The sequence below is a fragment of the Triplophysa dalaica genome, chromosome 17 (assembly GCF_015846415.1).
Source record: "Triplophysa dalaica isolate WHDGS20190420 chromosome 17, ASM1584641v1, whole genome shotgun sequence".
Classification (NCBI taxonomy): Eukaryota; Metazoa; Chordata; class Actinopteri; order Cypriniformes; family Nemacheilidae; genus Triplophysa; species Triplophysa dalaica.
The window spans coordinates 10,165,739-10,189,235 of NC_079558.1; the positions used below are offsets into that span (position 1 = coordinate 10,165,739).

General features: G+C 37.8%; 1 protein-coding gene across 1 annotated transcript; it reads left to right on the forward strand.

Moving 5' to 3' along the window:
• Positions 1 to 2,006: 2,006 nt before the first annotated feature.
• On the forward strand, positions 2,007 to 23,487 carry tecpr1a (tectonin beta-propeller repeat containing 1a). The gene is made up of 25 exons (XM_056771264.1): positions 2,007 to 2,142; positions 9,293 to 9,525; positions 9,598 to 9,780; positions 9,852 to 9,974; positions 10,064 to 10,186; positions 10,392 to 10,566; positions 10,669 to 10,769; positions 10,863 to 10,964; positions 14,060 to 14,208; positions 14,299 to 14,852; positions 15,529 to 15,674; positions 15,952 to 16,107; positions 16,189 to 16,338; positions 16,415 to 16,572; positions 17,044 to 17,171; positions 17,246 to 17,348; positions 17,423 to 17,519; positions 17,649 to 17,728; positions 19,132 to 19,188; positions 19,271 to 19,445; positions 19,581 to 19,716; positions 19,935 to 20,027; positions 20,173 to 20,279; positions 21,318 to 21,437; positions 21,547 to 23,487. Exons 2-25 carry the CDS (start codon positions 9,301 to 9,303, stop codon positions 21,733 to 21,735), a joined length of 3,630 nt encoding a protein of 1,209 aa, XP_056627242.1. The 5' UTR covers positions 2,007 to 2,142; positions 9,293 to 9,300; the 3' UTR covers positions 21,736 to 23,487.
• Positions 23,488 to 23,497: the final 10 nt, after the last annotated feature.

A 23,497-nucleotide genomic window follows, 5' to 3' on the forward strand; every position in this document is an offset into this window, starting at 1 on the left:
TACCCCTTAGTTCTGAAATACAGTATAAATATTGTTTACGTTTTCCTAACTCATACATCTTTATTCCCCAAAAATTGCATATTGTTCCACTTTACTTACAGAGATACATTATTGTTACAATTAGTTACACTGTAAATTCTGTTTAAACATTCGGGGTGTAATCTAAAGCGTTACCAAATTCTGTGATATATTTTACTATTTACTATTGTATGGTTTATGGATTCAAATACTGTAGTATACTTAAGGAATAGTAATATATATACTATAGTATACAGTACAGTGTCAAGAAACAGTATGTGAACCTTATGGAATTTCATGGTTTTCTAAATAAATTTGTCATAAAATGTGATCTGATCTTCATCAAAGTCTAGGGTATTGTAAAACATAATTGTCTAAAAAGAATAACAAAAAAATTCTGATCTTTCATGTCATTGAACACAGTCATTTAACATGGCAGTGGAAAAAGTAAGTGAACCAACTGGTTGACCCCCCTGGGCAGCAATAACCGCAACCAGGCGCTTCCTGTAGCTGTGGATCAGACCTGCACATCGTTGAGGAGGAATTTTAGCCCATTCTTCCTGGCAGAACTGCTTTAGCTCGGTTATATTCTTTGGACGTCTCGTGCGTATGGCCCTCTTCAAGTCAATCCATAGCATCTCCATTGGGTTGAGGTCTGGACTCTGACTTGGCCACTCCAAAAGGCGGATTTTGTTTTTCTGAAGCCATTCTGTTGTGGACTTGCTCCAGTGCATCAATGTTCTTTTATTAAGCAGTGGCTTCCTTCGTGGTGGCATGCCGTGGATACCCTGCTTGTTCTGTGTTTTACGTATTGTAGACTTATGAACAGAGATGTTAGCAAGTTCCAATGATGCCTTCAAATGTTTGGCTGTCATTCCAGATTGTTTCTTTACCTCATTGATGAGTCTTCGTTGTGCTTTCGGTGTCATGTTGACTGGGGCCCGACTTCTTGGTAGAGTAGCAACAGTCCCAAAGTGTCTCCATTTGTAGATTGTTTGCCTAACTGTAGACTGGTAAATTTCTAAAGTCTTTGAAATAACTTTGTAACCCTTGCCAGCTTTATGCAAATCAACAATTCTTGATGGTAGATCCTCTGAAAGCCCTTTTTGGCGAGGCATGGCTCACATAAGCATGTTCTTCTTGTGCAGAGCAAACTCCAAAAGTTTGAGGGGTTTTTATCAGTCATAGAAGCTGTAGTCAACACCTCCAAACGTTTTATCTTAGCGAGACCCCAAGGTGTGCTTAAACCTGACTCAAAATTTTTTTTGAGGTCATTAACTCAAGGGCTCACATACATTTTCCATAAGCACTATGAGGTTTTATTGGTTGTTCTCAAAAAGACATGAAAGATAAAAAAAGTTGAGTTGTTATTTTAGACACATTTTATTTGTCAATATCCTTGACTTAGTTGAAGATGAGATCACATTTTATGACAAATTTATTCAGAAAACCATGAATTTCCAAAAGGTTCACATACTTTTTCTTGCCACTGTAGTTGTTCATGTGGGTTCACTAACCTGAAAACACATCTGTTAAAATAACGAAAATATTGAACTGCAAGCAAACCACTTGGATAAAAGCATTAAAAAACTGCTACAATTGAGTATTTGCTATTGTAAACTTATTCTTATGTATTCGTATATTCTGGAGTTCTATAAATATATACTTCAACTATTAAAACTATACTTTGGTATTTAGTATGATTATCGGTTCACCTTTGCCAATAGCCTATTCGAGAATACTTTGGCATCTATGAATAAAGTGTAGTGATTATTCAGGATACTACAATTTACTATAAAGTATTTTTCATGTGTACAATTTTGATAATTTATGCCCAACGCAATAAAACAGAAACACACTCAAATCTATAACTAAGTGCAAAAGGGTTAAATGCTTTCGGAAGCACTGTCACATATAACTGTTACGAGCCTTTCAGTTATTGAGTTATTGGCGCCCCCTACCGAAACAATAACCAGTTGCCCGTCAACGCGACAGTTAGCACTTCCTGTTTGGGTTTTCTGGAGAGTCAACAGCAGTAGACGCAATCACAGACAGGCTTAACGCAACTAAACGACTGCACAATGACAACATACCCACAGTGCTTTACACCCTGACGCAGATAAGGTAACGCTTACATATCTAATGCATGAATAGTGATGATATTTACCTCAATGTCGTCGTGTCTTTTGCCTCCACCTGTCACTGCGGAAGAAATGCAGTCATTCATCTCAACATGTAGCCGCTTGTATCTGACTATCTCTGTTTATTTGCATGCAATGTCGTATTACCGTTTTATCTACTAATTTATGCGTTATGTGTCGTCAGTGTTGGTTTACGTGCGTTACCTGCATCAACAAACAAGCGTTCAATGTCATCAACAAACAATATGAACATTTATATGTTACATCCTAGCGTTCCTGATCAAATGTGTTGCTAATAGGAACCTTTTGTAACATTGTGGACTTCACTGAGACACAAATAATATCACATCGTTGTTTATACCAGGTAATACAGTTTATATAATAGTCTTTAGGTTAGTAGAAATTCTAGTATTCTAGTATTGTACATGGTATTTTACTGCACTGTATAGTATCAAATAAATGCTGTAAAACATAAATACAGTATTCATTTAGATGGGTATTTACCATTTTACTATTCTATAACCACAGTGCTTTTTTTGTAAAGCTTTTAGGGATGTTTCTTTGACTCACTCTCAAGTTGTTCCAAACCTGTTTACATTTATTTGTTTGGTTGAACACAGAGAAAGATATTCGGACGAATGCTTGTCACCAAACAGTTCTTGGATCCCATTGACTACCATAGAAGGAAAATTACAATGGTGATAGAAGTGACCCAGAACTGTTTTTTGTCCTACATTCTTCAAAATATATTCTTCTTGTCTTTGTCGACAGAACAAAAAATACAAAGAAATTGTTCATACCGTGGTGGTCAATGGGGTCCAAGAAATGTTTGGTTATAACCATTATTTCAAGCATCTTTATCTGTGGTCATCCAAACAAAGGCATTTATACAGATTTTGAACATCCGGAAGGTGAGTTAACGATGACAGAATTTTTGTTTTTGGGTAGACTGTTCCTTAAATGTTTGTAAGGGGGTCTACAGTGGTTGTATTCAGAAGTATGGCAATTTTTTTGCTCCCTGACTGAGGAAGTCATTAAGAAGTGTGTTATTTGTCATCTGATAGATGGTATTGCTGGGGTACCAGTTTTGAATTTCCTGTATAGAAAAGATTAGGACTAGGAGGCAATAAAATAACGTCAAGGTTTAATCTTCAAAGTTAATTTCAACGTTTTAGTGCAGCTTCGGGATCTGTAATAAATACATGACTAAGTCAAATAGGCGTGGAACAATATAAGGTGTGGTATGATATGCAGTATATCACAATGCATAAAAAAATCTGATATCTATTGTAGAACTATGGCCTTTTTAACTATTTGATGTTTGTGAATACTATTGGTTGAGCTGCCAACATGTGACCTCAAAGATCACAGCTTTTGCCTTAAAATGTGGATATTTTGATGTTTTCATTTTATGTAAGTCGTTACTGAAAAAAATAACCTAAAGCTGTTGATCTTACTTCAACAGCTCACTATTTATTGGATTGTTTTGATGTTGTTTGTGCTTTCACTTGGTTTTAGTATTACTAAGCCTTTGGCCAGGTCCTGACTAAATGTCATATAGAGGTTTAAATGACATGAGGGTGAAAAAATGATTACAGAATTGTATCCCTTTCAAAAGGGTTTAGCTTTCTTAATTCCCTTCTTAATATTTATTTTAATAGTATGAAGTTAAAATTCAGTTTTGTTTTACGGTGACTGACCTATTAAGGTGATATTTAAAAAAATCTGATGTCATTTACTCAAACACTTGTCATTTTAAGCCTTTCAAAAAAAATTATTTTTAAGAAATTTGGTAACTCAACAGCACTGGCCCCCATTCACTTCTATTGTATGGGCACAAAAACAATGCAAGTCAATGGGGCCCAGTTAACAATTCTTTAAAATATCTTCTTTTGTGTTCGTCGGAAGAAAGCAAGTCATACACCTTTTTTAAATGACAAGAGAGTAAATAATGACAGAATTTATATTTCAGTGTGAACTTTCCTTTTAATTTACACAGCAAGTTCAGTTATACTGAATGTTATCCATTCTAGAGCAAGTTGTATACAAAAATGTTATTGAAAGTGATTTATATATATATATATATATATATATATAATAATAAAGATTTATTAACAGATAAATAAATCTTTTAATTTGTTTAAATTCCAGCGAAACATGTTAATTTTGTTTAAAATATTGTGATGCTGTTGTGTCGTTCATCAAGTATCATTTATTATGTCGTATCTAGAGCTGAGTGTATTGTTAGTTGACGTCTAGTCAGCTGAGTAAACAACTGCTGTCAAGGCATACAGTTCATTGTTTTAGAGTGAAACCGAGGCAGAGCATAGAGTTACCTGACACATTTTTTTAAAAGGGATATTCCACCCAAAAGAAAATTGGTATAAATGTATTTCTGTTTAACATAAAGATGTTTTGAAAAAATTTCGCACTAAATTTAGTTTTCCATAGTGGAAAAAATTATTAGTATCTTTTTTTTTCGGTTGAGCACAAAATGAGATAGTTTGAAGAATTAAGGACATTTTTATAAGTCTTTGACTACCATTTTAATTTTTTATGTTAGTCAATCATGTTTCAGAATGTTAGTTGCTAACATCTTTCCAAATACTTTTCTTTGTGTTCAACAGAACAAAGAGATGTATAAAGGTTTGGAACAACTTGGGTGGAGTAATTGCTAACAGAACTTTCATTTTTGGGTGGAGTATCCCTTTAAAGTCAGTTGACTTTATGAGGCTTGTGTTTCTTTAAACACTAAGGGTGTTTTCACACGTAGTTCATTTGAACCCTCCAAATGCTATCGGAGCAGTTCTGCATGTATATGTGAACCAAGTTGTTCTCCATTGACCAAGGGATCTCTGACACCTTCGTTTGTGGGTTAACTGATCATTTGATTTAGTTCTAGATCATTGTTTACCAATCTTAATCACGCACCAAGTCTAGTTCTGTTTATTATATTTTCTGTTCTTATCAATAATGGTGATGTTAGAATATATATTTTTGTCGGTCTGAGTTACGAGTACTATTTTGGAAAGATCTCCCACTACATTTTTAAAATTTATTATTTACATTTATTAATATGACCTACTCGGATCATCACAGTATCAACATTATCTTGATTAATGTCGACATTTACTCACCCATTGTTTTAATATTATAATATTGTAAAATTAGCTTATGTAAGAAAACTAACAAGTTGTACAGTTTTTCAGAAATTAACAATCAATATATACAACACGTGCTCAAATTTGTTGGAACCCTTACAGCTCATTGAAATAATACTTCATTCCTCCTGAAGAGTGATGAAATTAAAAGCTATTGTATCATGTATACTTGCATGCCTTTGGTATGTCACAGAATAAAGCAAAGAAGCTGTGGAAAGACCTGAATTATTGCTTATTCTACAAAGATGTTCTAAAATGGCCTGGAGACATTTGTTGGTACCCCTTAGAAAAGATAATACATTTTTGGATTGTAGTTATATTTCAAACTAATTAGTTTCTCTAATTAATATCACACATGTATCCAATCTGGAAGTCAGCCATCCAGCCTATATAAACAGAGAAAAGTAATCACTGTCCTGTTTGTTATCATTGTGTGCACCTCACTGATCATCAGTGTTGTGTGTAACGTATTAAAGTAACGTAACAACTTTTCCAGATAAAAAGTAGTGTAATGCGTTACCACTGAAAATATGGTCACGAAACGTAGTTCCTTTTTCAGTTGGGCACAACGTTACTTTTCCCAGGGACAGATTTGACAGCGGCACTGCCTCAGCTGCGCGCTTGCGCAATAGTCACGGGCTCTCCGTCCACACTGAGGCTGGTACTAGCAATAGCATGCAGCGAGCAGTCAGTCATCATGGCAAGCGTGGCAGAGCACCAACGGTAACTTTTGAGGGATGGAGGTAACGATTGATAATAATTTCAAAATGATTGAAAATAAGGGGGAAAATTTGAGTGTGAGGTGCCGTAAACTCAGCAGCCAACCTCACCAAGCATTTGAAAGCAAAACATGCTAACACGAGGCTTGCAGCTCAAGATCCCTGGGGAAATGATGATCTGTCGAGTCCAAGCCGGTTAAGCAGCTAAAACTTCATTTTCACCAGGTATCTAAACAAGAGTCGGACAGACTTGTTGCTTCGTTCGTCGTCGTTGCCCATCAATACGGTCGAATCTCCCACTTTCAGACAGATACAGATAACAGGAGACATTCGCCCACCATGGCCAGATCGTAAAACTTTCATGGTCTATCTGGATGAATGTTATCAGAAAATGGAGAGGGAATTAAAGTAATCTTTCGAGAGTTTGCAGTATGTATCTACCACTACTGATATATGGAGTAGCCATAACATACAGGCATACAAAAGAAAACACCTGTTATGTCCTCCATAGTAGAACTTTATGTAGGCCTATACACAATTAGGAAATGAGATGGGGTTCTGCCCAAGTCGAGCACCATAAAAGTAACGAGTAACGTAAAAAGTTACTTTCCATAGAGGGTAACTAAGTAAAGTAAGGGATTACTTTTTAAAGATGTAACGAGCAAACACTACTTTTTAAAAGTAACTTTCCCAACACTGCTGAACATGGACCAGAGAAAGTAAACGATAGTTGTCTGAGGAGCTCTGAAAGAAAATAATAGACAAACATGGTAAAGGCTACAAGACCATCTCCAGCTCAATGTTCCTGTGACAACAGTTGCAAATATTATTAAGAAGTTTAAGGTCTATGGAATTGTGGCCAACATTCCCTGGCGTGGCCACAAGAGGAAAATCTACCCCAGATTGAATTCAATTCAATTTATATAGTGATTTTCACATTGTACATTGTTCCAAAGCAGCTTTACAGGAGAAAATATGAAAAATAGAATAACACAAAAAAGGTAAAAGACAGCACAGTGCATGGTGTTTACAGAACAAGCAAGATAAGTCTAGTAAATAATATATAAATAAATGCAGTGTCCCGGTGGTTTATTTAGGATAGTATGCATTAAGTGAATGCTTGACTGAAAAGATATGTCTTAAATTTAGATTTAAATTTGGAGAGTCTGTCTGACCCTCGAATAGTATCGGGAAGGCTATTCGAGAGTTTAGGTGCACGGATGAGAAAACTCTCTGCGCCCTTTGGTGGATGTAGTTATTCTAGGTAAACGCCTATATTCTATTCTTAGTAAACGCCTGGAGTTTTGAGATCTTAGAGAGTGTGATGGGTTTTAATCTTATAGAAGCTCTGTTATGTAAGCATTTCAAAAACAAGAAATACGTATGTTGAAATCGAATAAATAAAATAACTAAATAGAAAAACTAAATACATTAATAAACACTGATAGCCTACTGGCAGGGATGGGCATAAATACATGTAAATGTATTTAAAATACAAATACAAAATACTGTGTGGAAAAGTGTATTTAAATACAAATACAAAATACTGTGTGGAAAAATGTATTTAAATACAAATACAGTATTTTGTATTTTGAAAATACACAAAATACATGTGAAATTGGTGATTCAGTGCAGGTACCCCTATTAGGCTAAAATCTATCTGGGCCTATTCTAAATGCCAAAAAGCATGATGTGTTTAACTGCTAAGAAACTTTCGTTTTCATTTTATTTACCGCTTCCCTTCCCCTGCCTGGTAGGAAATACATAACTACAAAAAAAGACACTTTATAAAATGTTTTATTTTATTATGTTTTATCACCCACGGTGGCTTAACGGTTAGCACGTTCGCCTCACACCTCCAGGGTTGGGGGTTCGATTCCCGCTTCCGACTTGTGTGTGTGGAGTTTGCATGTTCTCCCTGTGCCTCGGGGGTTTCCTCCGGGACTCCGGTTTCCTCCCCTGGTCCAAAGATATGCATGGTAGGTTGATTGGCATCTCTGGAAAAATTGTCCGTAGGGTGTGAGTGCGTGAGCGAATGAGTGAGTGTGTGTGCCCTGCAATGGGTTGGCACTCCATCCAGGGTGTATCCTGCCTTGATGCCCCGTGACCCGAGGTAGTTCGGAAAAGCCGTAGAAAATGGATGGATGGATGTTTTATCACCATCATAACTTCAAACTCAGTAACAAAAATAGAAAGTTTGTCTAAAATAAAAAATAAATAAAATTAGAATTTGGCATTATTCAACCAAAGGTTGTTTTTTTTCTACTAAAAGCTAAAGATTTTGTGTGGTGTATCATTAATCAGTGTCATCACAGATGCACACAATCAATACAGATTGTTGGGTTGTAGCTACAGCTGAAGCTCACGTGCATGAATGTTAGGGCTGGGGAAGGGCGTGTCTGGCCTGAATTATGTTGGTTGATGCACGAAAACACCCTGATAAAAAGGTTGACTGGCTCAAAGTATTTTGAGTATTTTGAAAATACAAAAATACTCATCTTAAATGTATTTAAATACAAATTACATTAGATTTTTCCAAAGGCTTTAAAATACAAAATACAAAATACTATTTTGTATTTCAAATACGTATTTTAAATACATGTATTTGAAATACTGCCCATCCCTGCCTACTGGTTCGTTTTCCTCTTCATGCTGCTTATAACGCTTGCAGTGAGATCCGCAAGAAAGTAGTCCTACCATCAACAGCGTTTAAAAGACAATATAACACGACAAACATTGAAATTAAACATTTGAACAATGTCCTGTGGTGTGGTAACCGTAGTATAAGTGAAATAATTGATTCCGGTCCGTCCAATTATTCGAAAGTTAATGCACACTATAGGTGGTAATGCGGCCACGACGCGAAGCGGCCTGTCGTTAATTATTTCTTACTTATTGTAAAGTTTTGAATACCCCTACTCCACTGCAAAGAAAACTGAAATCTGAGTTTTTATGAAGTAATAGTGGGAACAAAAAAGGATCTGAGATTACTTTTGTGCTTAAGAGGACCAAAAAAGGAACTGAGTTCTCTTTTGAGTCCACGTTATTGTAAACAGCAAAAGGACTGAGGTCATTTTTGGCTAGTTCCCTTTCTGGTTCACTTTTAGTACTGGGTTTGGTTCTTTTAAAACAAACTATATGTGAAAGCACCCTAAAACTGCTGCTGTGTTGTTTGTTTATCTGAACCTTGTTTTTTTTTATCTCCTCCTTTTATCTCCTTTTTTTTATCTCCATCTCTTATGTCCTGCGGCAGGGTGCATCATGCCTAGCTCCATCCTGAGGGCTGTTGATGTTTATGGGAGGGTTTACAGCCTTTCAACAGCGGGCCAGCAGTGGGAACATTGTCGCGATGCCCACTTGGAGTTCAAACGTGTCTCCGCCGTGCAGCAGTGTTGCTGGGGCATCGCCTGTGATCACAACATCTACCTGAATGTCCATGCCAGCGATGTGCCCATTCGCTACCAAGAGGAGACATATGAGAACCAGGTTTGAGAACCATCAGTGTTACCCTGTTTTAATTTTGGGCTAAGCTAACTAATATTATCTGCTCCCGGACAGAGGTGGAACCCCGTCGATGGCTTCTCGGACCGGCTGTTGCCCAGCGATCGCTGGCAGTGGAGTGATGCCACAGGTTTGAATCACCAGCCGCTGAGTGGGTTTCAGTTGCCCTCTGAGAACTGGGAGTGGGAGGGAGACTGGCACCAGGATGAAAACTTTGGTGGAGAGCCCACAGAGAAAGGGGTCAGTATTGACTTCACAGAATTCACATATGCTCACCTTACGCCATGGGTCATCACCTTTGCTCTCTTCAGGGATGGACGTACGCCATTGACTTTCCAGCTATGTACACGAAAGATAAAAAGTGGAATTCTTGCGTACGCCGCTGTCGATGGATACGATACAGAAGGTACAAGTCACAGGATGCCTGGGTAAAGGTGGGTACATGCACAAATGTGTCTTTGTCAGGAAACTGTGTTGTCAGTGTTTTTTGTACATGCTGGTGAACGTTTGTATGTGATAGCAGATCCCCTCGGAGCAGACCAAAGCACTGCCCGACCCGTTCAATGACATCAGCTGTGGTGGCTGGGAGATCACTGAGGAACCCAGAGGGTGTTTGGCACTGTGGGCGGTGTCTCTCCAGGGAAAGGTCATTGCTCATTCTGAGACATTCCACGCAAATTTCAACCTTACCATGATAAATAAGATTTTACCAAATGTGAATTAAAACTGATGGGTGCCAACATACAGTATTGTATAATCCACAGATTGAAGTTTGATCTTTGAGCCTAACAGTATTTGGTCATTAGACGGTTTGTCTTTGGACCTAAAGATGTTGGTCTTGTTTTGAGCAGGTGTGGTTCAGGAGTGGCATCCACCATCATAATCCTGAAGGTTCTTTTTGGGAGGAGGTTGCTGTGCCTGGGGAGGTGGTGCAGGTAAGCTGTGGGCCGGGTGACCTGGTGTGGGCCGTCCTGTGGGAGGGTCACCTGCTGGTCAGAGAGGGCATTGGCAGAGACTGTCTTAAGGGTGAGAGCTATAGTACATGACATGCTAACTCTTGTCAAGTTATCTCTCTACATGTATGTCCAGTTGCTTTATCCATATGTGATAATATCCATTTATTCACAGGTACATCATGGGTCACAGTGGAATCACCGAATCCTGGAGTGGGTGCTGTGCATGTAGCTGTTGGTGTAAATGTAGTGTGGGCTGTTACTAAAGATCATAAGGCAAGTCTTATAATATATAAGCAGTGGCAGCTGTCAAACTTGACCATTTGTGTTTCTATGCTTACCTTTGCCTTATCTTCTAATGTTCAATAGGTCTGGTTTAGACGGGGTGTGAATTCTCATAATCCTTGTGGCTCGGGCTGGATAGGTATGGTTGGAGAGATGGTGATGATCAATGTAGGCCTCAATGACCAGGTAAAAGATTAGTACTCTTCTTTTTTCATCATTTTGTTTTTATTTCATAACATATTCTTGACCATCAAAAGGCAATATAACATAATATAATATAATATAATACAGGGCTCGACATTAACGCTTGTCTAGGACCAAGTGAATGTTTTCTATGGGCAAGTGAGAGAGACTTTTACTTGCCCAACCGGACAAGTAACATGAAAAAAATAGTAATAACAATGCTACGAAAAAAATCGGTCTGTGCTACGAATAATAAGAATAGGTGTATTAGACAGAGCCGCATGTTAGTGTGAATTGCGTTTAGGGTTGCACTGATACCAGTATCGGGTATCGGCCCGATACCAAGCTCATGTACTCGTTCTTGTACTCGTAATGAAAAACCGATACCAATGACCGGTACCTCACGTGATATAGAGCCCTATGATTTCGGCAATGTGGAAAATGTGGACGGAATCAAGGAATCCAGGTAAAAAAAAACTGAATTTGCTGTACAACACAAAATGCCACGGAAATGCCACGGCAAATGTATTATCTCCTAACAAGAAATTAGCGCTGAACCGCTAAAAGAAAATGTAACAGCTAACGAAACATTCAGATACTGTTTAAATATGTATTCTGCTTGTTTCGCGTGACTGTGTGTGAAAGAGTGGTGCGGTTGCGTGTACTGAACCTGAACGCATTGTGCTTGCGAAGCTTTCATAACCAGCGCGAGAGGACACGAATACATATACAAACACCATTTGCGGCGATCCATCGTCACGAATAATGGGTGTGATAGGGAAACAGGACCCAGATGCAGTACAGTGAGTAAAAAATATTTAATATACAAAAATAGTGAAAACAAAACCCACGAGGGGGTAAAAATAACAGGAGCAAACAAACAATATCACACGAAGAATACACGAACAATCCCACACGAAAAGGCTGGGAAAAAATAATCCAGAACATACAGGGGACAATGCCACACGAAGACTACACGAACATTCCCACACGAAAAGGCGGGGAAAAATAATCCAGTGCGCACAGGTAAACCACAGCATGAACCAGAACAAACCTAAAACATACAAGCATAAAACTTACGAACAGCATACAACGAACCGACCCCGGACTCGGGAAACACAGGGTTTAAGAAGGCAAAACTAACGAGGGATAATGAGACAGGAGGCGTAACAAGGCTAAACATTAAAGGGAGACAGGTGACGGAGATAAAACACTAATGGGAGACTAACAGAGAATCAAGGGGCGGAGCTACACGGACAGGAGGACACGCGGCGAATTATCAAAACATACAGCCGCGTGTCTCCACAAAAAACAAAACATACATACAAGACATTGTACTGTCACGGTCCCGTCCACAAGGCATGAAAGCCTGAAACAGGAAGGACAGAACCCTGACACCATCAAAATAAAAGTCCGGTTGACTTGAACAAGTTATAATACACTCACAGTTTACCACACCACCCCCGTTTAATTTTTTAGAATTCGACAGCAGAATATATTGTTTACTTTAGCAAACTGAAGTAAATGTGCTTGTAAAATTCTTATAATTGAAAAATTTAACTTAATTTAACTCTTTCGCCACCAGCCTTTTTAAAAAAAAGTTGCCAGCCTACGCCAGCGTGAATGGCTCACAGTACATTTTCTGTAAGGATTATATGGACAAACAATATGTCCAATGAAAGAACAGAGTCTCTGCTTTTAAACAAAAGAAACCGTGTTCTTCTATCTTCATTTGTTCTCTTTTTTTCACTCCTTAGATGTGGGTTGGTTTCTTCAAAACTGCATCATTTTGATTAAACAGCTGAGATAATTAACGTTTTTTGTCAAAGATTCCACCCAGATTAAAAACCGCTAAAACATATACGTTCTAGGTTCTTGGATTCTGTACTCGTAATATCGGTACTCGTACTTGGGTCTTTAAAAATGGTATCGGTGCATCCCTAATTGCGTTTGTCGTGGTTATGCTTGTTTGTGTGTGACAATAATCAATGGTGCAGCACATTGAGTCCATATAACTAGATGCGGATGCGGAATATGTCATCTAGCTGTTCTGCGTGTCTGGGTGAATGAGGTGCACAGACTATCATAATACAAGAGTGATGGTCGAGATGTTGCCTGTGTCTGTACTATATGAGCATTTGAACACATGAACATCATCTCCAGAGTGGATCTGAGAGTTTATTTTACGTGCATTTTACTGTTTGAGTACAGATGACAAAATACTGTAGCAGCTAAAGGAAATTGTAATACCCTTGTAGTAAATTGATAAACTGTAGTAAACACTGTAGCATACTATAGTAAGGTTCAATAACACTATAATATCTAAGAATTTTACTAGTAAGTATCACTAAAGTATACGACAGTTATTTATGTGGACAAATGAACCTCTATTGTACAGTATATAAAAAAAGGAAATAAACAGAACTTATAAATGCTGAAAATAATATGTCACCAATTTATCCATCTTTATAAAATTAATGTCATTTGTCAGTCACCTGACTATTCATGTGATGAATTGCACTTGCATATTTTTTTAATGATAACAACAGATGTTTTATACTTGTGCTACAACTGTTTGGCCTCTGTAGCACCAGTGCTGTTTGCAAAAAAGTTAACGTACAGCCCTGACACTAATAATAATTACTGCTTGCCTTTGTTAATGCTCTTCAAGATTGCTATAGAACAAATGTTGGTGTTTGCTGCGGACACTAGGTAAACCGCTTATAAGCAAACTTGACTAATCAGGATCCAAAACAATTGTATTGACACGGACAAGTAATGTTTGTACAAATTTGTGTGAATGACAAATTTACTTCTCCGAAGGACAACCATATGACAATGCTTAATGTCAAGCCCTGTAATATATAATAGTATAAAATAAAGGAATACAATCTATAATAATTAAGATCAAATTTTGTATAAAATTGTATAAAAATAAGTATAAATTCTATACATTTATTTTTCACATTTTTCAAAGATAGAAATCACATATTCTATACAAATGTAGGATGTGTTATATACAGAAAACATCACATTTAATTTATTTTCATTTAAAGGCACTTAGAATTCAGTGTGTTTGGTTGTGCTTTTTTGCTCAGGTATGGGCGATAGGTTTTGAGGACCGAGCGGTGTATTTCCGTCAGGGCGTGACAGCAAGTGAGCTGAGTGGGAAGACCTGGAGGGTTGTGTCTGTGTCTAGAGACAGCGATCGTTCCCATTCCAGTGCCAGCGCAAACAGTCTTCAGAGGTTGGCTTTTGCCTTTACCCACAGTCATAACTACAGCGCCAACAAAGACTTAGAGACTCATCACTAGAGGGCATCTTTCTTTTTTTACAGCGCTGGCTGTTTCTTTGGTGGTGAGGTGCGTGTGGAGTCTCAAGCTTCTGTGGTAAGTGACATTGACCCTGTTACTGAGAGAGCAGTGGGTGAAGTTCTTCCCGCATCTGAGACCGAAGACAACCCTAAACCACGTATCCCTAAAGTCACTAGTGACAGCTTCATCTCAGAGCTGGTGTCCGACCGCGAGGGTCAGATCGGTCGGCGTGACGCGTCCGCACCAGCAGCTGGTCCGTCTATCCCCGAGGAGGAATCTGCGGAAAAGGAAGCGGAGGACAGGGGTTCTCCAGCACAGGTTCTCTCTCCTAGCCAATCAGGTGGGCTGGACCCTCAGTGGAGCAATGTGGACCTGGAAGAGGCTCAGATTCAGACTTCAGGAACTGCGGGTGACACAGCCGATATCAGCAGTCTGTCTTCTGTAGCTACCTATAATTTGGCCCAGGAGGAGCTTTACGGGTCTGATGAGCATCAAAAATGGGCCTGGGTCAGTGGAGGAGGATGTGCGGTCGACAGTCACATGCAGCTTAACTGGTTTAACTCATCTACATCCACAGGTCAGTCACACATTTTATAATATTAGATAACTGTAATATCATGGTAAGTAAACCAAAACTATTAATAAGAAATATTTGAAGGCATTTGTAAATATTTTATTGAAAATATTATTATACAATTGTAGTATTTAATTTTGTCCCAGTGTGATATTTTTTTCACAGAACAGAAATAACCTATTTTATTATTAAAATCGATGTAATCGATTTTAAGGAAATAACTTTTCAAAATAATCTAAAATGCAAAATTTGTATTTCATAAAACAGTGATGTGAATATAATTTAATGATTGCAAATGTAGTCCAGAATGTAATGATAGTGGCAGCTTTTTTATTGCCTTAAATTTCACCCCAAAACAAAAAATCATTATTTCTTCACCTTTATGTCTTTCCTAACTTGGATAACTTTCTTCTGCAGAACACAAATGAAGATTTTTTTAAGAATGTTTGTAGAACGTCGGACGGACGTTGGCAGAAAGTTTGAGGAACATTGGTAACAATGATCCACTTTGACTTCCATTGTATGGACACAAAACCACTCAAAATATCATCTTTTGTGTTCCACAGAGAAAACAGTCATATGCAGGTTTTGACGTGAGGGTGAATCAATTATTGTAGATTTTTTTTAATGAATTATTCTTATGTTTATTTTACTTTCATTCTGATAACTGTCTCCGCAGCACTGAACTGCTCTATGCAGGCCATGTCTCTTTCTATCACACCCGCACAAACAGCGGCCTGGCGCAAACAGATTTTCGAGCAGCTCAGCGAACGCTCCAAGAGAGAAATGGAGAATTTCACACATTATGAGCAGGCCATTGAACAGGTAGTGCTTAAAAACAGAAAGGTTCACCTCATGTGATTTTTTTCCTCAAAGCTAAACGATTGCTTTTTGTCATTTATTTTTATATGATTGTATCCAGACTGTCATTGATATCGCGACAGTAAGTGATCAAAAGTTAGAATGATGGTCCGTTGTGATATTATAGGCAGCATCCTTTAAGCTGGTAGAACCTTCAGATGCCCCTAGAAACCTTCTCTGTCTTTCAAAATGAAAAGAAAAAACAAGTGAATAACGTCCCTGATTCTCATCCCCCTCACAGTCCGTGTGGGTGAAGAAGGGCAGCATGCAGTGGTGGCGAGACTGGAAACCTCATAAGTGGGTGGATGTTCAATTTGCGCTGGAGCAGTTCTCAGGAGTGGACGGCAGCAAGGATGGCATTCTGTTTATCTACTACACCTGCAACGATGAGAAGAAGGTAAACTATTTCGTTGCCGTCTACTGTTTAAATGCTTGAAAACTTTAGGAAATCCATTGCATTTATTTATTTCTTTTCCAGTATCTACACACATTCATCAATGAAGTGACAATACTGGTGCCAGTACTCAATGAATCCAAGCACACGTTTGCCATCTACACAGCAGAGAGAACCAAACAGAGGTGGCCCATCCGTCTGGCTGCTACAGCAGAGTTGGAGATGTACGACTGGGTAAGCAAATAACATAAAGGGATGTTTATCTCCATCACTGCAATTTGTATTGAACCTGTTTTTTTAATCCCATCAGCTGGCTCTACTCAGCGTGTCCTGCTGTGACTCCAGAGGTATACAAGGCCCTCCCTCAAAACAGGCCATCTGGTCGATCACCTGTAAAGGTGACATCTTTGTGAGCGAGCCTACGAAAGAACTTGAAGCATCGCTCTATCCAACACCATGTGATCAGATGTAAGGATTACCATTTAGTAGGGTTGTTAATGATCAACATTAATCACATCCATACTAAAGTTTGTGTTTACATAACATATGTCGGTGTACTGTGCATACTTATTTCGTATTTATAAACACATTCACATGCATGTATATATTTAAGAACAATATAAAAATGAATAAATATTTATATACTGTATAATTTAAATTATTGGCAAATACATGCAAATATTTTTTAAAGATGCATACACGTATGTTTATGTGTTGATAATAAATACAAAATGAACAAGCACAGTACACAGTTATAAATTATGTTAACAAACTTTTATTCTGGATATGATTATCTGCGATTAATTGTTAACTGCCCTACATTTTCAGCAATATATATAAACATGTAGTTTATATATTTATATCTACAAATATAATTGATTTCCAAAATAATTTTAAAATACCACTGTTCTAAGGGTGTTTATGATTCGTTGTGAACAGGTTTTGGCGTCAAGTCGGAGGCCATTTGCGTATTATTGAGTCTAACAGTCTTGGTGTGGTGTGGGGGATCGGTTACGACCACACCGCCTGGGTTCATACTGGAGGCTACGGAGGAGGATTCTTTCAGGGTAAATCCATCACCATTATTTCATGATTTAATAAATAAACTCTAAGTTAATATAAGTTCATTCCACACATGTAGGGTTGGCAAGCAGCACAGATAACATCTACACACAGACGGATGTGAAGAGTGTTTATATATATGAGAACCAGCGCTGGAACCCCGTCACTGGCTACACTAACAGGTAAACACTGAGCTTTATTATACAATTAACGCTTAGACATACTCAGTGTTCTCAGTCCACTATTTCTCCACCAGGGGTCTCCCTACTGATCGGTACATGTGGAGTGATGCCTCAGGTCTGAAGGAGTGCACCAAAACTAATTCTAAACCACCCTCCCCAAACTGGACATGGGTATGTATTGTAACCCATATTCCATCTATAGATAAATGCATTACGTCGTGGTTGTGTGCTAAATTGTTGGATTCATTTGAATAGAAAGAGTGTGAAAGGTTTTGTACATGTATGCGTTATGCCGTGCAGGTGTCAGATTGGACTATTGACTATGCTGTGGCACTAGGAACAGACAGAGAGGGCTGGCAGTATGCAGCGGACTTTCCTGCGTAAGTCGTACAGTTGTACCCACTGCAAGCTTTGTTTTTAGCTGTTTGCATTGTCTCAGTGCTTCAATTATAAAAAAATGGTGCAAATCAGTTTATGGTACAAAGATGCTCAATTAATTTGTGTCCGTACATCGCAGGCTGGCTTTGAGTGCAGTAGATATGAGACAGTTTGCTTTAAAAGAATGACACTATCATTTAAAACCTGGGAAAATTAAAGAATTTTAAAGGCACAACATAAAAGATTTTTGCATTAAAATATCCATAAACCATTTAGACAAATTGTTTTTATGAAGTGACGAATGACACACAGTCGCCACTTTTTTGATAAATAAATTGACTCCTTGCACGTGCTCCTTCATGCTGGTCAGTAATTTCCGGTAAAAGTGTTAAGTTTATCTACATGCAGAGATCATGTTAGATTATTTCACTTCATTAAAAACAAAAATCCTTTTTGTGATGTTAACATGTGGGTTTTTATGAGTGATCTTAAATGATCAGAAGTTCACCTCCTAATATGTATTATAAACGTATACTTATCTGCTGATTCATAAAGCCGTTGAATGCACTCTGCAGTAGTCCATCGCTTTCCTAAACGGTGTTTCCTAACAGTTAAGTTTCATTCATGAGTATGTGAGTAAATACGAGTATTTTAAAATCGCAATGTGCAGATAGAGCAGATTTAATGCCAGATGAATACATTAACTTTGCAAATTTTTGTGGCATTTATCCTTAAACATTATAACTACAGTTTTCACATAGGTCTATAGCTATTGACCAAAAAATGCACTCACTTGTGTGAAAATTTCTGACGCAAATTCGATGCAATGGCCTTTAGTCTCCTTCAGCCTTCTGTGACTTGCATTCGGTGGTTAAATGTCTGCCAAAGAGTTGTGTGTGAGGAGAAAAACGGAAACGCTATCGTTCATCAGCCATCACTTTCCCAGATCTTTTGAAGATTATGTACCTAGGGATGTTTAGAATTTTCTTCATAAATCGCTGATAATTTATGTAAGCAAATTGTTTTTTAAATAATAATTACTTTAATATAAACTTTTTTCAAATGTTTTTTTTTATTTTTTCAAATGCTTAGTTCTAAAATATTTTCTTACTACTAATACTAGAAATTGCAGTTAACTCATTTCTCATATCTGGAACTTACTTGGTCACAAACTGAAACCTTGATACTTGCATCACATCACTTTTTCAGCATATTTCTCATCTGATTAAGTTAGACTGTGGGTCGTTTGTGAATGAGATGCAAGTTTTTGTGCTGAAATGCTGCGACCGTTTAGTCGACTCACTGGAGTCATGAAGCCATTTAATATTAATATTACTTTTACCCGCATGGTTGAGAGAGAACTAATCCCCTCTTATGTCTTCTTTAAATTGAATAACTGTTCTAGGTCATACCATGGAAACAAAACATTAAAGGACTTTGTCCGGCGCAGGCGTTGGGCCAGGTATGTTTCACAATGTATATTCTGCTCTCCCGAGCTCTGTTCATCCATGCACTTATGATTATACCTTGTTCTTTACTCTTAGAAAGTGTAAACACACAACAACCGGCCCCTGGCAGGAGGTTCCGCCTATACCTCTAAGTGACGTAACAATCCTGCCGTGCGGGCCAAAGAACACAGTAGAACAGGTGCCACTCTGGGCCATCAGTAACAAAGGGGATGTTCTGTGTCGTCTGGGTGTCACCTCACTGACCCCTGCAGTAAGGGCCAAGTTCATTATTTTTTAGATCAAAGATAATTGATCTACATAATGTTTTAGATGTACATAAGGTCATAACTTGTGAATACAATTTAGCAATTACTCTCACTAAAGCGATGTGTTTTTTTCCCTTCAGGGGTCGTCATGGTTACACGTAGGAACTGACCAGCCTTTCAAGTCCATTTCTATAGGTGCTGTCCATCAGGTGTGGGCCATTGCTAAAGATGGCTCGGCATTCTATAGGGGCTCTGTATCGGTCCAGGACCCCGCAGGTGAGAGAAAAACATTCCATCATGACTAGTAAATTTCTCTTTCGACTCTTTCCTAGTTGTAATGTACTGTTAATTCATACACCCTCCATCAAAATAAACACACCGTCATTCACATGCTCTTGTCACGTAACATGTTTATTCAAGTTCTGCCTATCATGCTAATGTTGCGACATCGGCTGCAGTGACATTTCAAAGGCAAGTTTTATCTGTGCTTATAGGAGATTGCTGGTACCACATCCCCTCTCCGGCCGGACAGAAGCTCAAACAGGTTTCAGTGGGCAGGACGTCAGTTTACACTGTGGATGAAAATGGTAAACCAATACACATCTTCTGATCTACTGAAGATGGTCTCCATAGGAGCTGTTAAATATAAATATATGCATACAGCATAACTGAAGTGCAGTTGTTTAATTTAAGCATTGCTGTTTTGTCTGTTCTGTGGCCCTTTTCGTGCAGGTAACCTGTGGTACAGACAGGGTGTGACCCCCAGTTACCCTCAGGGCTCATCTTGGGAGCACATCTCTAATAATGTGCGAAAAGTATCAGTGGGACCTCTAGACCAGGTCTGGAATATTTCCTCATAAATTGTTATAAGGATGTGGAGAAAATGGATTACTGATGCATTTTAGTTCATGATCAGATTAAAAAAATGTATTCTGTTTTTTTTTAAGGAACTTTGCAGCGTTATTGTAAACATTGTTCCTGTGCCTTTTTTTTGTTTATGTGCCCTCACAATCTTTAATGAAAATCCGAAAATGCACTTCCGCCCTCTGATGACATCATTTAGACTGCTTGGGCAGAACATCGGTTAACTGAAGTAAAGATGATCACCATTTCTTGTTCAAGGGGACCAAATGATTCTGAATTGATTCACAAAAATTCAGAATTAGACAGTTTTGAAGTAACAATGTGAACAACAAACACGTGCAGAGCTACACAGTTAAGCATGTATGACACATTTGGAGCAGCATATACAAAAGAAAGTGCTGCACCTAAGCAACAAACATACAGCCGCTGAGAAAATGAAGAGACCATTTCAGAGGCAGTTTTTCTGAGGCGGCTGGTTCTGTACACACAATCCTTACACACAGGAAGTGCATTTTCTGGATTAGGGGGGCTGTAAATACCGCAAAGAGTTTATTTTCACTTTTAACCAATACCATGGTAATATTTGTACATGTATTAAGAAAAAACAAAATGTTTTTATGTGCTCACCTTTTTATCACAGTTTTCATGTATCTTGTCATGTTGTCAGGCTTTTACATTACTGTCTGATGACTATATATCAGTGCTACGGTTTGATTTTATTGAAATTCAACAAACACTGGACTTTAATTGTCACAATACATCTAGAAATGCTGATTTGAAATGAAAATGTGGAATAATCTCTTAACTTTTTCAGTAGCTGTATGTGCCAAGTCAGTTTTACAATATTTGTTTTACTTTATTTGTACAGTATAGATTTAGCATAAATAAATTTAAACAGCATCAGGACTTCCTCAAAACTTGAATTGAGTCATGGTGTGTCCACAACACAAGTTTGTTTTAACTTGACTAGGTTTTTTCCCTTTTAAATGCAACATATGTGTTTTCTCTCTAAGGTGTGGGTCATTGCAGATAAAGTGCAGGGTAGCCACAGTCTCAGCTGTGGAACTGTATGTCGCCGGCTGGGGGTGCTGCCTACAGAACCCAAAGGTCACTCGTGGGACTATGGCATTGGGGTAAGAAATGCTGATATAGTTCAAACTGTTATATTTGCCGTTTAAAGAAATAGACAATAAAATCGAATAGAATGGGTTGAAAATGAGAAATCCTGTGTTGTCTTCTCAGGGTGGATGGGATCACATAACGATAAGGGGGAATGCCGTGGAAGCCCCTCGCATCAAGATGCCACCCTTAACTGAAAACAGCAGCCACCAAATATCAGGCTCACTGCAAACCCGTAACCAGCCTGAGATCAATGGAAACCCAGTAGATGTTAGTCAAGCACCCCCAGAGTCTCTCACTAACCATCTCTAGTGTAGCCATATTCACTTCTCCTCTGTAGAACAGAGAGTTGCTCCTGTGTGCAGATGACTCATCACGTCCTCTTGTTGATCTGTGTCTTCATGTAAGCTTAAAAACATTTGTTTCAAGTGCTTTCGTGGATAACACGGTCACTTCCAGTACCGCTCTCTCTTTTATTCCAGTCGTTTTTGTTTTTACACTTTTGGTTTGGATCTTAATTTAATGGTTATTTATTTGTTTGTGGTCATATCGTTTTGCTTTTTTTCGCAATTCTTAAATGGAGTTTAGTGCCATTGAATACAAAGGCACAATGTGAGTAACTGAAAATTTCAACACACATTTTAGATTAAACATTACAAAACAAAGCTATCAATTCAAATAACTGCTTCAAAAATTAATTTTCAGTTTGGATACAATGTCATTAAACGTGAGTTATGGGGTAAAAAAATACAGTAATTATACTTATTGATGCCCGGCACATGCCACGCAAAGAGAAAGAATTATATGGGAGCAATGAATTAAGAATTAATTCCAACCATTAATCACTACTTGTGCATGTTTTGATAAGTCATTGCCTTATTAAAGGGAAATTGTGCCCACGTTTCACTAATTTCTCTTAAAAAACTCCTATCTGCAATTTAATAAACAACCACTCCTTAATAATAAAAGATGTGGCTGTTGTTATGGACCATACATCTTTGGTGATGTTTGCAATCAATGACTGTGAAGGGGAACCTGTTTACAAAAAATCTAAAACATGGACACAATTTACCATAAACAAGGAAACAAATTTTTAAAACATGCTTATGTATAAATAAATCATTGATTAAATTCTTATTTGCGGCCACAATATAGATTTTTCTCATGTCAAGTGCGAGGCTCCATAAAGCGGCATATAATCTTGCATAATTTAGTGGCCAAGACATCAAAAAGATCTTCTTATATCAGATAAATAGATTATTTCACATTTTTAATCAAAGGTGAAATGGCAATGTGGTACTATGTAAAAGGAGGAAACGTTTGGTTTTTGGAGTTAGCAAAAAAAGTGCAATATTTAATTTTTAACTTGACAATGTTATGAAAAATGTATTTCCTCAGGATGACACGACATTTCTTTCCATTCACACATAACAATGGTATAATTCTGTTTAAAGGCAGCAGCACAAATTTCAGAGAGTAACAGTATTTATACTAAAATGTTGATTGTTTTTATCTTTCCTATTCTAGTAAGTTATGTTGTATATGTGGCTGTATAAATTTGAACTATTTATGTTATACAGTTGGATGTTGGTATTTAAGGGCCTAATGTGAATAAATTGTGGGCATTATTTAAGGTCACTGCTGTAAATAAAGAAAATCTTTATATAAAATATATGCAGGTGAGAGAGAAAGAGGGAGAGAGAGTTGACATTATCTAGACAAACGATCTCTCCACAGGTGAACTTGAAAATGAAATCGATATAATAGTTTTAACTTATTTAGTGTAGACAGATAGGCTCTGTGAAAATGCTGCTGTAAGAAAACAACAGTAAAGTGAATCTCAGAGCACTTTAGCTTTCAATGTCATTGTGCATGGTTTGTGTCCACAATAAATATAAAGTCTACTCCACAACTCTGTACTTTTCACTTCAAAATATATTATAACCTCTTATGAACCAGAAGATTTCCTTCGCATGACTCATATTGAAAAGGTTACTAGCTAATTTTGATGTAGGGTTGGCAAATAACATCCACGTTGCGTCACTATAATGTCCTCTCATTCAGCACTGAGTCT

Bases quoted from the DNA above. Each gene is read 5' to 3' on its own strand.
- tecpr1a (XM_056771264.1), top strand. From the start codon at position 9,301: ATGCCTAGCTCCATCCTGAGGGCTGTTGATGTTTATGGGAGGGTTTAC. The intron at 9,781-9,851 runs GTCAGTATTGAC...TGCTCTCTTCAG, and splicing joins GAGAGCCCACAGAGAAAGGG to GGATGGACGTACGCCATTGA. The intron at 9,975-10,063 runs GTGGGTACATGC...ATGTGATAGCAG, and splicing joins CACAGGATGCCTGGGTAAAG to ATCCCCTCGGAGCAGACCAA.